The following is a 16796-nucleotide window of genomic DNA, read 5'->3' as shown; positions in this document are numbered from 1 at the left end:
TCTGGGGTTTCACCTTTTATCTCAACCCTTTGTCAAGGCTTTTACCCAAACACAGTTTCCTCCCTAAGAGGAATTCTGGGGCCAGCCACTAAGACCTCTTTTCCTGGTACCCCTCACAAAGGCTTCTAGTGGAGCCACACCCAAGGAGGCACTGCAAAAAGCCATTTCCAGGATCGGGCTGACTCTTGATGTATCACTGGAGCTGAGTTTGGAGGCCTGGGGGTGCTCTTTACGGAGAAGAAAAGACTCCAGGGAGGTGGGGGCGAGTGCAGAGCCCTCCTACAGTGAAGGTCATCAAAGAGGCTCTGGGGACCCTGGAACACCGTGCAGATGTTAAGGAGGAGCATCCTGCAGACAGGCGTGGGGCTGCCCTTAGTGGAGGCATCAATATATTTTCAGTTGCTCCAGAGGGTTGGTGGGATGGAAATTGCAGGAGTTCAGATTTCAATAGAGCATTTGTTTTTCTTTTTTGAGACGGAGTTTCACTCTTGTTCCCCAGGCTGGAGTGCAATGGCGCGATCTCGGCTCATGGCAACTTCTGCCTCCTGGGTTCCAGTGATTCTCCTGCCTTAACCTCCTGAGTAGCTGGGATTGCAGGTGCATGCCACCATACCCAGCTAATTTTGTATTTTTGTAGAGACAGGATTTCTCCATGTTGGTCAGGCTGGTCTCGAACTCATGACCTCAGGTGATCTGCTTGCCTCAGCCTCCCAAAGGGCTGGGATTACTGCCAGGTGTGAGCCACTGCACCTGGCTGAGGAGGCATTTCTAACAGAAGCCAGTGTTTGACTGTGCAGTGGTGTCTCATGAGGTGGTGTGGTGCTGCAGATTTAAGCTAACTGCCTTGAAGATATTCTATGGGATATTTATTTTTGAGACAGGCTTTTGCTCCATCGCCCAGGCTGGGCTGCAGTGGTACAATTTTGGCTCACTGCAACCTTTGCCTCCCGGGTTCAAATGATCTCTCACCTCAGCCTCCCAAGTAGCTGGGACTACAGACACGAACCACCATGCCCAGCTAATGTTTTTGTAGCAATAGGTCTCACTATGTTGCCCAGGCTGGTCTTGAACTCCTGCTTAAGCAATCCTCCCACATTGGCCCCTCCCAAAGTGCTGCGATTACAGGCATGAGCCACTATGCCTGGCCTCTATGGGAGATTTAAACAGTTCGTTCTTAAATACCAGTCCAGGATAAGGTCTTCACCAGTCATAGCAAACCAGAAAACAAAGACAATGAATTTTTCATGAAGCTACATTTGTTTTTCGTTTGTTTGTTTTTGAGACAGGGTTTTGCTCTGTCACCAAGGCTGGAGTACAGTGGTAGGATCACAGCTCATTGCAGCCTCTACCTTCTGGGCTCAAGTGATCCTTCCACCTCAGCCTCCCAAGTAGCTGGGACCACAGGGGTGTGCCACCATGACTGGCTTATTTTTTTTTTAAATGTCTGTAGAGATAGGGTCCCTGTATTTTGCCCAGTCTGGTTTCAAACTCCTGGGCTCAAGTGATTCTCATTTCAGAGTGTTGGGATTATAGTTGTGAATCACCATGCCCAGTTATGGCATTTTATTTGTCAAGAAAATATTCTAAGATTGGTTCCTTACAAATTTTTCCTTTTAAAATAGCCTTTCTTTATGAAATGATGATGAGAGTAAATGGCAGACATTTCTTAAAATATTAAATAAAATTTTTTGATACAAAGTCTGGCTTTGTCCCTCAGGCTGGAGTGCAGTGGCGTGATCTTGACTCACTGCAACCTCTGTTTCCTGGATTCAGCAGTTTTCCTGCCTCAACCTCCCAAGTAGCTGGGATTAGAGGCACGCACTACTATGCCCAGATAATTTTTGTGTTTTTAGTAGAGACAGGGTTTCCCCTTGTTGGCCAGGCTGTTCTCGAACTCCTGACCTCATCTGATCCTCCCATCTCAGCCTCCCAAAGTGCTGGGATTATAGGCATGAGCCACTGAGCATAGCTGGCACCTGTTTTATTTTTAAGTTTCATTTAGCAAAAAATAAATTCAAAAAGTTTGCAGCAGTACATCAGCCTCTATTTAAAAAAAAAAAAAAAAAAAAGTCCTGGTCTTTAAATTCCTAAAGCTTGGAGCTCCCTGGACTGAGTGGCACTTACAGTCCCTTCTGGTTGTGTGGTTTAGTCATAAGGCACAGGCCTAGCTGGCACGACCACACCTCTCCACATTCTTCTCATTTCTTCTATGTCCTTTCCCCCAGTTTGGCATGAATGCACTTCTCCTGTCTGCCTGGTTTGGCCACTTACGGATCCTCCAGATCCTGGTCAACTCGGGGGCCAAGATCCACTGTGAGAGCAAGGTAAGGCCTCTGCAGGCAGCCCCCGTCCCCTCAGCTCCCCCGGCCCCAGATGCACGGTCTGCCTCCACCTCTGTATCCCACCCCAGCTTGTCCATCCAGCCTCCCCACCTGCCTCTGCCTGTCCATCTTTCTTCTGCTCTCTCCCATCTCCCTTTACTGCTTGGTGAGTTGGGACAGTCCCCAGCCCTCTGGCCGGCCTCCTTATTGACAAGAGAGGAATCAAAGTAACTCCCTCAGAGGGTAGTTAGGAAAATTAAATGAGAAGGAGGTGGGATCTCCTCCACCCTCCTGCCAGACCCTGCACGCCTGGTGCTCAGCGAGGTGGGGTAAAAGGAGCAAAGCATCATTTACCAAGTGTGGTATGGTGGGCGAGTTACTCTGTCACCTGGAGCCTCAGTGTTCACCTGTGGAAAGGGGGATGCTGGTACCCACCTCAGAGCTGTGGGAGAACAAGGGCACATTAGGAGCCTGACATCTGCTTGCTGCTCACCAGTGTGTCCTGTGGTTTGAGGGAGCAGGGCCCCAGCAAGTGAGAGTGCCTGGAATCCCACCACAGGTGTCTCACCTTTTAGGGTGTCGGTGGCCCATGGGAAAATGCAAACATTTCTGGGCCAAATCCCTTCAGCCAGGAGTTCTCACTTGAGTTCTTGGAGAAAATTCAGGGGACCTATGAACTTGGATTGGAAAAAAAGCGCATATTTATTTTCACTAACTTCTTGAAAATTTAGCATTTTTTTCAATGATGAATGTAGGCTGTATTAGTACTTGTGATTTTGTAACTAATATAAAATGTAGCTAGTTTCATATTACATGGAAGTTTTTGCAGTTATCTTAAAATACTCTGTATACTTATCATTACTTTGAAATTATGGAGGTTATCAGATCCTTCACTAGATCTTGTTGCTTAACTGGTCAGTAAGGAAGTACATGTGTTACTGGATTGAAAACTTGGTTTGTAGTATTTTGATAACTTAATTTCAATATAATTGGTTTCCTTTTACAGTAGGCAGAATAATGGAACGCTAAAGATATCCATATCCTAATCCCTAAAACCTCTGAACCTCTAGAACCTAATATGCCAACAGGAGTTTGTTGGATATGATGGGATGTGTGTGAGGTTTGATGAAGGAAGCTGGGGTTGGAGTCATGCGAGCCACTAGCCAAGGAATATGGGCAGCTTCTAGAATCTAATAAACGCCTGGAAACAGATTCTCCCCAAAAGCATCCAGAAGAAAGCCAACCCAATTTAGACTTCTGACCACCAGTATTGTAAAATAATCAACTTGTGCTCTTTTATGCCATGAAGTTTATGGTAATTTGTTATAGCAGCAATATGAAACTAATAACACCACCGTAAGCCTGTGTATTTGATCAACAATTTTTTCTTGTATAATTTATTTTTTGTATTTAAGTAAATATTCCGAGAAGGGGCCTATAGGTTTCATCAGATGTAAAAGCGTTGTGGCATGTAAGAGGTCTGTCTCATGTCATTGTTAGGATCCTGCTGGCAGTGGTGGGAGTGCCCCTGAAAGTGTTTGAGTTGGAAAATCCATCCCAGGGAAGCATGCCCCTATGCCATGGGTCATAAGATCTGAGCTGGAGTGTGGGAAGAGGGGCCAGCAGGAGGGCACCCTGTGAACACACCCAGGTTCAAGCCCAGGGTTCTGCTGTCTGGTCCTGCTGGCCTGGCCTGGCTTGTCCTTGGAAGGGCTCAGTGGCCTTGGGGAATCCAGTGGCTGTAAATGGAGCATGAATGAGCCTCCATGTTCTAGAATGAGGGAGGTGGAGTCTTGGATGTATACGGCAGGCGAGGTTCTAAGTCATGGACTCTTGTAGATAAGCAGATTCCCTCTATATTCGTTTTCTATTTTCGGTAACAAATTACTCTAAAACTTAAAAGTATCGAATCTGAAAGTAACTATATATTATTTTCCACAATTCTGTGGTTGGCTGGCAGTTCCTCTGGCTTTACCTGGGCTCACCTACAAGGCTGCAGTCAGCAGGTGGTTGGGCTGGTCCTGGAGGGTCTCACTCATGTGTCTGGAGCCTCTGCACGAAGGGTTGGAACGTCTGGGATGGTGTGGCTGGTTTCTCCAGGTGGCCACTAATCCTTGGGAAGGCTAGCACAGACTTCCTTACGTGGCTGCCTCAGGGCAGCAAAAGAGCCAGAGTGGAATTGGCAAGGGTTCTAGAGGCCAAGGCTGGAAAGCCACATGGTATCACTCCCATTGCATTCAAAAGCCTGTCGCAGGACCAGTAGATTCTTGGTAAGAAGAGTAGCGCAATCCTGGGGTGCAGTTCCAAGGGCAGGGGGGATAGATGAAGCCAGCTTTGCAAATGATAGACCCCATTCTTCCTTTCAATCTCTTGTTCAAGGTCTTGCCCAAAGGGATTTACCCCACAGGCCCATTCCTGCTTCTGCCCTGAAGCTTTCGCCTTTTCCTGCTGTTCACATAGCTCTACCTTGCCAGGCATTGGTGATATTTACAGTTTTACTAAACTACAGACTATAATAAGATTTCAGGCCGGGCACTGTGGCTCAAGCCTATAATCCCTCGGGAGGCTGAGGCAGGCGGATCATGAGGTCAAGAGATCAAGACTATCCTGGTCAACATGGTGAAACCCTGTCTCTATTAAAAATACAAAAATTAGCTGGGCGTGGTGGCACACACCTGTTGTCCTAGCTACTTGGAGGCTGAGGCAGGAGAATCGCTTGGACCAAGGAGGCAGAGGTTGCAGTGAGCCAAGATCACACCACTGCACTCCAGCCTGGGTGACAGGGCAAGACTCTGCCTCAAAAAAAAAAAAAAAAAAAAGATTTCAGCAGTTTTTCCATTCATATTCTACAATGCTTTAGTCATCTTGTCTCCTTAGTCTCTTCTAATTTTGTGATGATTTCTTAGTTTTTCCTTGTTTTCTATGACCTTAACCCTTTTGGAGAGTAGTAGTCAAGTATTTCATAGAATTTCCTTCAGTTTGGGTTTGTCTCATGTTTTCCTCATGAAAATCATCAGTCCAGGGCTATAGAATCTGGGAAGAACACAAGAGGGAAGTCCCTTTCTCATCCCTTCATATCAGGGGGTCCATGATCCCGACATGAAAGACACACATTGAAAATTTATACTCACTGAGATTGGACCACTGTCAAGATGTGAAACACTGTTCTACTGATTTTATGACCCATGGATGGGTTGCAAAAACGCCTTCACATAATCTGACCTTAATGTAAAGCAGTAGTAGAAGCTCTGGGACATAAACAGGATTTGCAAGCTTCCCTCCTGTTGCTTCTAGGCTCCAGAGACCTTCTTCCTGTCTACCTCCCAACCTAGGCCGCTTTGGAGCCTCTACTCCCTGCAGACCACATTTGCTTTTTTTTTTTTTTTTTTTGATGGAGTTTCGATCTGTCTCCCAGGCTAGAGTGCAGTGGCACAATCTTGGCTCACTGCAACCTCCACCTCCTGGGTTCAAGCAAGTCTCCCACCTCAGCCTCCCAAATAGATGGGATTACAGGCACCTGTCACCACACCTGGCTAATTTTTGTAATTTTAGTAGAGATGGGGTCTCACCATGCTGGCCAGGCTAGTCTTGAACTCTTGACCTCAGGTGATCTGCCCGCCTTAGCCTCCCTAAGTGCTGAGATTACAGGCATGAGCCACTGCAACTGGCACATATCTGCTCTTAATCTTCCCTAGAAGGTTAGGAGGTCACTTCCTGGTGACATACACTGGTCACTTAGTCACCTGCTTCTTCATTAGCAGCTGTATCAAGGGAGGCAGATGTCTAGAACCTTCTTAACTGTTCTGGAGGCTACTAGTGCTATATATGACCACTCTGTACATGTTTGAATTAATTTGCAGATGATAAAATATTTTTCCTTTAGGTCCAGTCCTCCCAACCACCCACTGAGGTGGTCAGGGATTATGATGCTAGTTTGTCCCATGTGAAAATAGAAGCTCAGACTGAGCATGGTGGCTCACACCTGTAATTCCAGCACTTTGGGAGGCAGAGGTGGGTGGATCATGAAGTCAAGAGATTGAGATCATCCTGGCCAACATCGTGAAACCCTGACTCTCCTAAAAATACAAAAATTAGCTGGGCATGGTGGCGCACACCTGTAGTCCCATTACTCGGAAGGCTGAGGCAGGAGAATCGCTTGAACCAGGGAGTCGGAGGTTGCAGTGAGCCAAGATTGGGCCACAGCAAGACTGTCTCAAAAAAAAAAAAAAAAAAAAAAAAAAAAAATGGAGGCTCAGAGAGGTGGCAGTAACTGACCCAAGACTGCAGAGCTGAGGAGTGCTAGAGCTGAGATTTGAACTTCGGCATCCCAACTCCTGCCAGCCCCTCTCAGGCTCAGTGGGCAGCAGAGTGGGTTACCCCTGGGGCCATTCATCATTTACAGTGTTGAATTCATGTGGAGGCTGTGCTCTGGGTCTCAAACACTTGCTGTTTGGGAGACTAGCAGTGTGTGAGAAGGGCCTCCCTTCGCAGACTGCAGGGACCATCCTGCACTTGTTTCCAGGATGGCCTGACCTTACTGCACTGCGCAGCCCAAAAAGGCCACGTGCCTGTGCTGGCATTCATAATGGAGGACCTGGAGGATGTGGACCTGGACCACGTAGACAAGGTGAGAGCGTCTCAGGGCTACTCATCAGTCCCATTGTGGGGAGGGCTCCTGGGGCCACTCTTGCCCACTGGGCTTACCACATTCCTCGGGTGCATCCTTTGATCTGTGGGCAGACTGCACCTGGCCTGGGGAGTCATCGGTTGGGAAGAGGTGTTGGGGGTGCAAATGAGCAAAATACAAGCAGAACACATTCAGCTGCCACAGAGATGCCCTGATCAAGGATTAGATGGGTTAGAAAAGGGAGGCATTGCTTTTGCTTCCTGGAGGAGGTAACATTTGGTAAATAAACTGGATTTGTGGGTAAGATAGGAAATCAGGGGTTGGAGGGGGCACCAAGTGGAAGAGTGAGGCTTGTGGGAGCTTTAGGGACAGGAATAGGCTCTAGTGTGAGTTCGAGGGACTGTAATCTTAGGAGGGAAAGTCTGATGGGTAGTTGGGGGTCCCTCTGGAGATCTTAACCCCTATTCTCAGGAATCTATTTATTCATTAGGCTGCAAGGAGTGACCCCACCAAGTGGCTCTTGCTGGGAAGTTGGGTCTGGGCTTTCTAAGGAGGGTGTGGGGAGGCAAAGGGAGAGGACAGTATCTGGGGCAGGAGAGGCCACTGCAAGGCCAGAATGGTTGGGGAACAGAGGGCAGGTGGGCAGAGGCAAGTATGCCCACTGACAGAGCAAGGGAAGTTCACACCCTGTCTCCTTCTGGCCAGCTGGGGAGGACAGCATTTCACAGGGCAGCTGAGCACGGGCAGCTGGATGCTCTGGACTTCCTCGTGGGCTCTGGCTGTGACCACAGTGTCAAAGACAAGGTACTGTGTCTATGAGGTTCTGGGATCCTGACCAGGATGCAAAACTTGCTACCTTCTAGGCTCTGGCTTCTCACCTGTGTCCACATCTGACTCCCACTGTGCTGGAGGGGCATGTGGGCCAAAGATGAGAAGGTATCTAGTGTTCATCCAGCAGGTGCTTCACCAGCATGTGCCATAGGCTGGCCCTGTGCTATAGGTTGGTGGCATAAAGATGCCTAAGACACCATTTCTCTCTCTTTTTTTTTTTGGGACGGAGTTTCGTTCTTGTTACCCAGGCTGGAGTGCAATGGCGCGATCTCGGCTAACCGCAACCTCCGCCTCCTGGGTTCAGGCAATTCTCCTGCCTCAGCCTCCTGAGCAGCTGGGATTACAGGCACACGCCACCCATGCCCAGCTAATTTTTCGTATTTTTAGTAGAGACGGGGTTTCACCATATTGACCAAGGATGGTCTTGATCTCTTGACCTCATGATCCACCCGCCTCAGCCTCCCAAAGTGCTGGGATTACAGGCTTGAGCCACCGCGCCCGGCTCTTTTTTTTTTTTTTTTTTGAGACAGAGTCTCGCTCTGTTGCCCAGGCTGAGCATAGGCAATGGCATGATCTTGGCTCACTGCAACCTTTGTCTCCAGGATTCAAGTGATTCTCCTGCCTCAGCCTCCCAAGTAGCTGGGATTACAGGTGCACACCACCACGCCTGGCTAATTTTTGTATTCTTAGTAGAGATGGAGTTTCACCATGTTGGTCAGGCTTGTCTCGAACTCCTGACCTAGTGATCCACCTGCCTCAGCCTCCCAAAGTGCTGGGATTACAGGTGTGAGCCACCACACCTGGCCCACACCCTTTCTTACTTAAGGGACTCAGTGCCACAGTCATAGTAACGATCTCTGATCCACTGTGGCTGGCTAGGGTGGCAGATCTAGATGGCTGGTAGTGCTGCCTGGAGTGGATTGGGCAGGGCTGTGACCTACTGGGGTTGTCTGTTTGTTGGCAGATGTGGGGAAGTGTCGGGGGTGGTAGCCACACAGCTGCTCTGCTATGGTTATGGCAGGAGTAGGATGGGAGCACAGAGGAGGGAGCATATCATTCAGGGCTTATGAGCAGGATTTCACCCAACTGAGAGGGGATAAGGGACGGAGACCGGAGGGTCTACTCTGCAATGACTCTTATATTCATTATACCCTTGTGAATCATTAGCAAAATATGTTATAGCAAATTCTAAATGATGCCTCCAACAAAGAGATGAACTCCATTATTAATCTTCTAGTTAATGTGCTTGGCCAGGATAGAGGGAGTTCAGTGTGTACAGAAGTGATAGAGAGCTCACACACAAATTGCACTACAGGCTGTTGGAACTGGAAGGCATTTGAATTCACCCTTCTCGTTTCACAGCTGTGGAAACTCACCCAGAAAGGGAAATGCCTTAGCCAAGGTCACACAGTGAGACAAAGGTAGAGCTCAATTCGGAACCATTATCCTAATGGATAAAGCTGTGCTCCTCCCTTTACCAGGCTGCCTCCTGGGGCACTGACCCCTTGGGTTCTGCATCAAGTGTATCCACACTCATCCTTCTGGGCTGAGCAGGTCCTGCTGTGTGCAAGGCATTGAGCCAGGAATTGGGCATATAGAGAGAGGAGAGGGCAGCACCTGCCAGGACTGGCTTACCCAAGAGGCAAAATGATCACACCTCAGGGCCCCAGGAGAGCATGAGCACCAAGAACAGAGAAAGAAAATACAGCTTTGATGAACTTCTCCAGAATCTTGCAACCAGAAATTCTGCAAAGAAGCTTTTAAAATTGCATACCCTTGTTAAGTTTTGCATTTTCAGGATAGGAGTGTTTTCATTTTCACTTTCATCTGGGGAGGGGGCACAGTAAGTTTTTCAAGGCCTGCTAAGGGGGATAGACCTCTTAGAGTCAATAACAACAGAGGTCACGCCACATGCACTCTAGAATGATAGGGAGGCTTAGCGAGCCCAGAGAGAGTGATGATCTCCACTTGGAAGGGCGAGGTGTTGCTGTCCAGGCCTCACAAAGGTGGAGATGCTGGACATCCCCAGGGTGGAGGCGAGAGGGCCCCAGGCTCACACCAAGGCTGCCTTCTGCCCAGCTCTCCTGCCTCCGAGCCCCCTGCCCTGCCCAGGAAAGTGAGTGCCTGTCAGGCATCTGTGTGCCACTTGCAACTTCAAATGGCAGGACATGGATATTTATAACCCAGAAGGAAGAGGAAAGCCCTGCCATGGTCTCCTCACCCTGCTAACTGGGGGCACGTGTTGGCCCTTCCTGGTTCACCCACTGCCTTCATGTCTCTGAACACAGAGATTTCACGCTGTGACTGCATTTCCTACTGCTGGTCCCAGCGCACAGCAGCCAGCCTACAGGAGCTATGTGTGTCTGCAAAGAAGCTGGCAAGGAGGGGAAGACAAAGCTGTTCAGGGCTTTAAAAAAATATTTTAAAATATTATTATTTTTAGCTGAATTCAACTTTTTTTTTTTTGAGACAAGATCTTGCTCTGTTGCCCAGGCTGTAGTGTAGTTGTGCAATCACAGCTCACTGCAGCCTCAACTCTTCATGCTCAAGCAATCCTCCTGCCTCAGTCTCTCCACTACCTGGGACTATAGGCATGCACCACCACATCTTGCTAATTTTTGTATTTTTTGTAGAGACAGAGTCTCACTTTATTGCCCAGGCTGGAATTCCTGGGCTCAAGCTATCTGCCCATCTCAGCCTCCCAAAGTGCTGTGATTACAGGTGTGAGGCACTGTGCCTGGCAGGGAGATCCCTTTAAAGGACAACCTCAAGCAGGAAGACCTCAGGAGGGGCCACTTCTTTTTTTTTTTTTTTTTTTTGAGACAGAGTTTCGCTCTTGTTACCCAGGCTGGAGTGCAATGGCGTGATCTCGGCTCACTGCAACCTCCGCCTCCTGGATTCAGGCAATTCTCCTGCCTCAGCCTCCTGAGTAGCTGGGATTACAGGCACGCGCCACCATGCCCAGCTAATTTTTTGTATTTTTAGTAGAGACGGGGTTTCACCATGTTGACCCGGATGGTCTCGATCTCTTGACCTCGTGATCCACCCGCCTCGGCCTCCCAGAGTGCTGGGATTACAGGCTTGAGCCACCGCGCCCGGCCGGGGCCACTTCTAATACAAAGTACGTTGGGATCTCTGCCCTGCCCAATGCAGCTGCTTCTCTTGGCTATGTCCCTGTCACCTTTAGACTTTCCTATCTTTTTTTTTTTTTTTTTTTTGGAAAGATATTATAATGGAAAGAATACTGAAGTATATCAGGGTAAAAGGCAAAAAGTTAATTTGTGAATCTAAGTAAAGGGAGTTCCTTATGCTAGCCATGTAACTTTTCTGTAAGTTTGAAATTATACCCAAAAAATCCTAATTAAATCCCACCCCTCTGGATGCCAACTCCCCTGTTGCAGAGGCTGTTTGCTGATGAGGGGTTACCTTGCATATTAAATGGAAATGCTCCAGTGAAGAAAAATGGCTGGAATGCTGGCGCTGGTCCTGCACATGTCCCATTTTGAGACTCCAGAGACACTGGTGGCTTGGACGGGACAGAAGAAAATAGGGAGCAGCTCTGACTCACTGGTGGCTGACAAACAGGACCCGGTTTTGTGCTTTCTGGTGTTCTGAGTATGGCAGAGGGGGCAGACACATCACCATTCTGAACTAGTGCCAGAGAAGTATGGTCCCGGGGAAAGGCCCCTAAGAGGGGAGGTTCCCCAGGGGAAAGCAGTGGAGGTGAGCCATTTGCAGGGGGTGATGCAGGAGTTGTGGAGGGGCCCCCATTCTGCATCTGGGCTGAGTCCTCTGCTGTGGGTGTGTAGATAAAAGGGAAGGCTGGGTTAGCCCCTTTAGTTGGGAATAAAGGGCAGTTCTGACTCCTTCAGCTGGGGAAGGTTGTCATCATCGTCATCATCTTCTTCCACTCCCATAATCTTTCTGATTTCTCTCCTTGATGTTAACTGAACTGGCATTTCTCCTTTCGTGGTAAGAATTTCTTTGTCAGCTCCTGATTTTAGCAGGTAAGAGACTACCTGACCATGGTTGTGTTTGCATACCCAGTGTAAACAAGTCTTGTTCCAGATCTGAGTTCAAATCCTGGATATCATTGCTAATTTTCTGTCTCATTGATCTGTCTAATATTGATGTTGAGGTCTCCCACTATTATTGTGTGGGAGTCTAAGTCTCTTTATAAGTCTTATATATCTGGGTATTCCTGTATTGGGTGTATATATATTTAGGATCTTTAGCTTTTCTTGTTGCATAGATCCTTTTATCATTATCTAATGTCCTTTGCTTCTTATGATCTTTGTTGCTTGAAGTCTATTTTATCAGAGGCAAAAATTGCAACTCCTGCTTTATTTATTTATTTATTTTTGCTCTCCATTTGGTTGGTAAATCTTTCTCCATCCCTTAATTTTAAGTCTTTATGTATCCATGAATGTGAGATGGGTCTGGATGCAACATACTGATGGGATTTGGCTTTTTTTGCCTCTGTCTTTGGATTAGGAGATTTAGTCGATTTAAATTTAGAATTAATAATAATTTATGTGAGTTTAATACTGCCATTTAATGTTAGCTGGCTGTTTTGCCCATTAGTTGATGTAAATTCTTGATTATGTTGATGCTCTTTACTTTTTGGTATTTTTTTAGAAAGGCCGATACTGGTTGTTCCTTTCTATGTGTAGTGGTTCTTTCAGAAGCTCTTGTAAAGCAGGCCTGGTGGTGATGAAATCTCTGAGTGCTTGCTTGTTCACAAAAGATTTTATTTTTCCTTTGCTTATGAAGCTTAACTTGGCTGGATGTAAAATTCTGGATTGAAAGCTCTTTTCTTTAAGGATGTAGAATATTGGCCCCCACTCTCTTCTGGCTTGTAGGGTTTCTGCTGAGAGATCTGCTGTGAGTCTGATAGGCTTCCCTGTATGGGTAACCTGAACTTTTTCTCTGGCTGCCCTCAGTACTTTCTCCTTCATTTCAACCCTGGTGAATCTGGCGATTATGTGCCTTGAAGTTGGTCTTCTTGAGGAATATCTTTATGGTGTTCTCTGTATTACCTGGAGTTGAATATTGTCCTGCCTTGCAAGGTTGGGAAAATTTTCCTGAATAATATCCTGAAGCATATTTTCCAGCTTGGATTGATTCTCTTCATCACATTCAGGTACACCTATCAAACGTAGATTAGGTCTTTTCATATAGTTCCATATTTCTTGCTCGTTCCTTTTTATCCTTTTTTCTCTAATCTTGTCTTCTCGTTTTATTTCATTAAGTTGGTCTTCGACCTCTGATACCCTTTCTTCTGCTTGATCAATTTGGCTGTTAAAACTTGTGCATACTTCGTGAAGTTCTCATATTGTGTTTTTCAGCTCCATTAATTCACTTATATTCCTCTCTAAATTGTGTATTCTTGTTAACATTTCATCAAATCTTTTTTCAAAATTCTTAGTTTCTTTGCATTGGGTTAGAACAAGTTCTTTTAATTCCCAGAAGTTTCTTATCATCCACCTTTTGAAGCCTGCTTCTGATAATGGAACACACTCGTTCTCCATCAGACTTTGTTCCGTTGCTGATGAGGAACTGTGATCCCCTGTAGAGGGAGAGGCATTCTGTTTTTGGGTATTCTCAGCATTTTTAGGCTGGTTTCTTCCCTTCATTTTAGATTTATCCATCTGTGGTCTTCATAATTACCATCTTTGTAATTGGGTTTCTGAGTGGACATCCAAATTGTTGATTCCCAGCGCTAAAATCTGAGCAACCCACTGCGCCAGCCAAAACAGTGGTGTTAAGATTGATGGTGCTTTTCTGACTCTGCATCAAGAACCGCTGAACCAAGGCAGCGGCAAAACTGCCTCACCAGCCACAAGAGTCGTGCTGGCGACCCGTGGGGCTCCTCTGCTGGGAATCTTCTGGTGTGTGAGCAACAAAAATTTGTCTGAAAGTGTGGCGTCCTCTCGTTCTCTATGCTTTCACTGGGAGCCACAATCCCAAGCTGCTAGTGATCAGCCATCTTGGATCTCTCTCCCACTTGTAGACTTTCCAAGTGCAAAGCAACTCAAGTTCCAGAGGATACATGTCAAGCTCTCTTGAGATATGATCACCTGAAGACCCTCCTACATTACTGACTCATTGAACACTCTACTGAGTGTTGGCCATATGCCCCAGGCCCTATTCTAGGCACTTAAGGAAACTTCAGAGAACAAAATAGATGCACAGCCCTGCTCCTCTGGTGCTTATGTTCCAGCAAGAAGAGTCGACATGTGGAACCAACCCAAATGCCCATCAATGATAGACTGGATTAAAAAAATGTGGTACATATACACCATGGAATACTATGCAGCCATAAAAAGGAATGAGATAAGCTGGGCGTGGTGGCTCAAGCCTGTAATCCCAGCACTTTGGGAGGCTGAGGCGGGTGGATCACGAGGTCAAGAGATCGAGACCATCCTGGTCAACATGGTGAAACCCCGTCTCTACTAAAACTACAAAAAAAAAATTAGCTGGGCATGGTGGCACGTGCCTGTAATCGCAGCTACTCAGGAGGCTGAGGCAGGAGAATTGCTTGAACCCAGGAGGCGGAGGTTGTGGTAAGCCAAGATCGCGCCATTGCACTCCAGCCTAGGCAACAAGAGTGAAACTCCGTCTCAAAAAAAAAAAAAAAAAAAAAAAAAGGAATGAGATAATGTCCTTTGCAGGGACCTAGATGAAGCTGGAAGCCACCATCCTTAGCAAACTAACACAGGAACAGAAAACCAGAAAACTGCATGATCTCATTCATAAGTACGAGCTGAACAATGAGAACCATATGGACACATCACATACCAGGGCCTGTTGTGGGGTGAGGGGAGGGAGAGCATCAGGACAAATAGCTAATGCATGTGGGGCTTAATACCTAGGTGACCGGTTGAGAGATGCAGCAAACCACCATGGCACACGTTTACCTTTGTAACAAACCTGCACGTTTTACACCTGTATCCTAGAACTTAAAGTAAAATTAAAAGAAAAAAACGAGTCAGACAATAAACACTAAGTGCACAGTCAGTGACAGTGTGTTAGCAGGTGATCCACATGGTGGGGAAAGGAAAAGCAGGGCAGGAAAATAGGCTCAGGAGGACAGAGGTAGGGTTTGCAGTTTCAGAATGTGGGCGGGGTAGGCCATGCTACTCAGTGAGAAATCAATGTCTCACACACAGACTTGAGGGAGGCGAGTGACTGAGCCAAGCAGCTGCCAGGAATAGCATGAGCTCAGGGGAGAGTTGCTGGGACCTTGAGCAGTTAGAAGAGATGGATTTGGGAGACCCAAGGAGGGACTGGCTTCAGATGGGTACATGGAAAGTAGAACTGGTTTTGTTTAATTTTTAAGCAATGCACCTGCTTTAAAGTGTAACGAAAGAAAGACCAGGCCTGGCCCTTGAACAGGCCCCCGGTTGTAGTTTTTGGCACAGTTCTCAGGTGCAGGGTGGCACCCACCCAGTGTGCATGGCTGCAGCTCATTGCAGCTCTGTGATTCTGGGGCTCTGTGGTCTGCTGGCCTCTCAGGAACCCTTTTTCTGGCAGGAGGGGAACACAGCCCTTCACCTGGCTGCTGGCCGGGGCCATGTGGCTGTGCTGCAGCGACTTGTGGACATCGGGCTGGACCTGGAGGAGCAGAATGCGGTGAGTCACCACTTGGGGGATGCTGAGATGTGTGACCCTGGCTTGCTGTCTGCCTTTGAGGAAGCCTCAGCCCATGGTGAGGAGGCTGAGGGCATGATCTCACACTGAGAGTCCACTAGGGAATGACAAGCAGCAGCACTGAACTCCAGGCTTAGTGGTGGCACTTGGCATGATGGATCACCAAAGAAGTGAGACAGAGAGTGTTTGTTCAAGGAAGGGAGAAGTCACCATGGACAGGATGGTCAGGGAGGGCTTCCTGGAGTAGGAGGAAATAGACATCAGGGAGGAGCTGAGACAGCCTGATAGGGGAAGAACGTGAGCAGAGATGTGGAGCCAGGAGTGACTATTATGCCATGCGTGTGCTCCACAAAGTGAGAACATCAGCGTGAGGCTCATGTGACCACAAACAAGAAAGCTCATTGTTCCCAGGGGCAGGGCAGTGGAGAGCTCAAGGGGCCCTGGGGCCGAGGCAGAAGAGGTGTCCTCTCACTGTGGGATTGGGGGTCCCTTGGGTGGGCCTCCCTGCCGTCCTCATCACTCTCCTTGTGTGTTGCAGGAAGGTCTGACCGCCCTGCATGCGGCTGTTGAGGGGACCTACCTTGACTGTGTGCAGCTCCTTCTTAGGGCTGGGAGCAGTGTGAATGCGCTCACCCAGGTAACAAGGCCCTCCCAAGACTGCCGTCTGCTCTTGGCTGCTGAGCCATAACCATGTCGGAAGTAACGGCCACAGTGATTCCTGAATGCTGAGTGAATAGAGGCTTCTAGGTAGCAGGCCAGGTTCTGATCTTGGCTTCTCCACTGCTGAGCCCTGTGACCCAGAGCAAGTTACTTAACCTCTCTGAGCCTTGTTTCCCAACTATAAAGTGAGATGACATTTACTTTTTTTTTTTTTTTTTTTGAGACAGAGTTTCGCTCTTGTTACCCAGGCTGGAGTGCAATGGCACGATCTCGGCTCACCGCAACCTCCGCCTCCTGGGTTCAGGCAATTCTCCTGCCTCAGCCTCCTGAGTAGCTGGGATTACAGGCACGTGCCACCATGCCCAGCTAATTTTTTATATTTTTAGTAGAGACAGGGTTTCACCATGTTGACCAGGATGGTCTCGATCTCTTGACCTCGTGATCCACCCGCCTCGGCCTCCCAAAGTGCTGGGATTAGAGGCTTGAACCACCGTGCCCGGCCGACATTTACTTTTTTACATAGTTGTGAGGATTAAATACCTAACACAGTGCACAGAACGTAATACGGCCCAACACCTCAACACCTGTTAGTGTCTTTTTTTTTTTTGAGATGGGTCTCCGTCACCCAGGCTGGATAGCAATGGCGCCATCTTGGCTCACTGCAACCTCCGCCTCCCGAGTTCAAGCAGTTTTCCTGCCTCAGT

General features: G+C 47.7%; 1 protein-coding gene and 1 pseudogene across 10 annotated transcripts in view; one reads left to right on the top strand and one right to left on the bottom strand.

The window, feature by feature from the left end:
• Positions 1-16796, top strand: part of ANKDD1A (ankyrin repeat and death domain containing 1A) — a 46120-nt gene that overhangs the window by 11724 nt on the left and 17600 nt on the right. For 8 of the 10 annotated variants that reach the window (XM_074392811.1, XM_074392814.1, XM_074392813.1 and 5 more), the window contains 5 exons: positions 2226-2324; positions 6844-6948; positions 7654-7752; positions 15316-15414; positions 15971-16069. In XM_074392811.1, coding sequence (XP_074248912.1) covers positions 2226-2324; positions 6844-6948; positions 7654-7752; positions 15316-15414; positions 15971-16069 — 501 coding nt within the window. Of the gene's footprint in view, positions 1-2225; positions 2325-6812; positions 6949-7653; positions 7753-15315; positions 15415-15970; positions 16070-16796 lie in introns of all 10 variants that reach the window. The other 2 variants (XM_074392815.1, XM_074392816.1) reach the window with 1 other exon arrangement.
• Positions 9953-14563, bottom strand: LOC120363922 (ankyrin repeat domain-containing protein 40 pseudogene; annotated as a pseudogene).

Source organism: Saimiri boliviensis, chromosome 2 (genome assembly GCF_048565385.1).
Source record: "Saimiri boliviensis isolate mSaiBol1 chromosome 2, mSaiBol1.pri, whole genome shotgun sequence".
NCBI classification, from domain to species: Eukaryota; Metazoa; Chordata; class Mammalia; order Primates; family Cebidae; genus Saimiri; species Saimiri boliviensis.
This window is presented reverse-complemented; position numbering and strand designations above follow the sequence as displayed.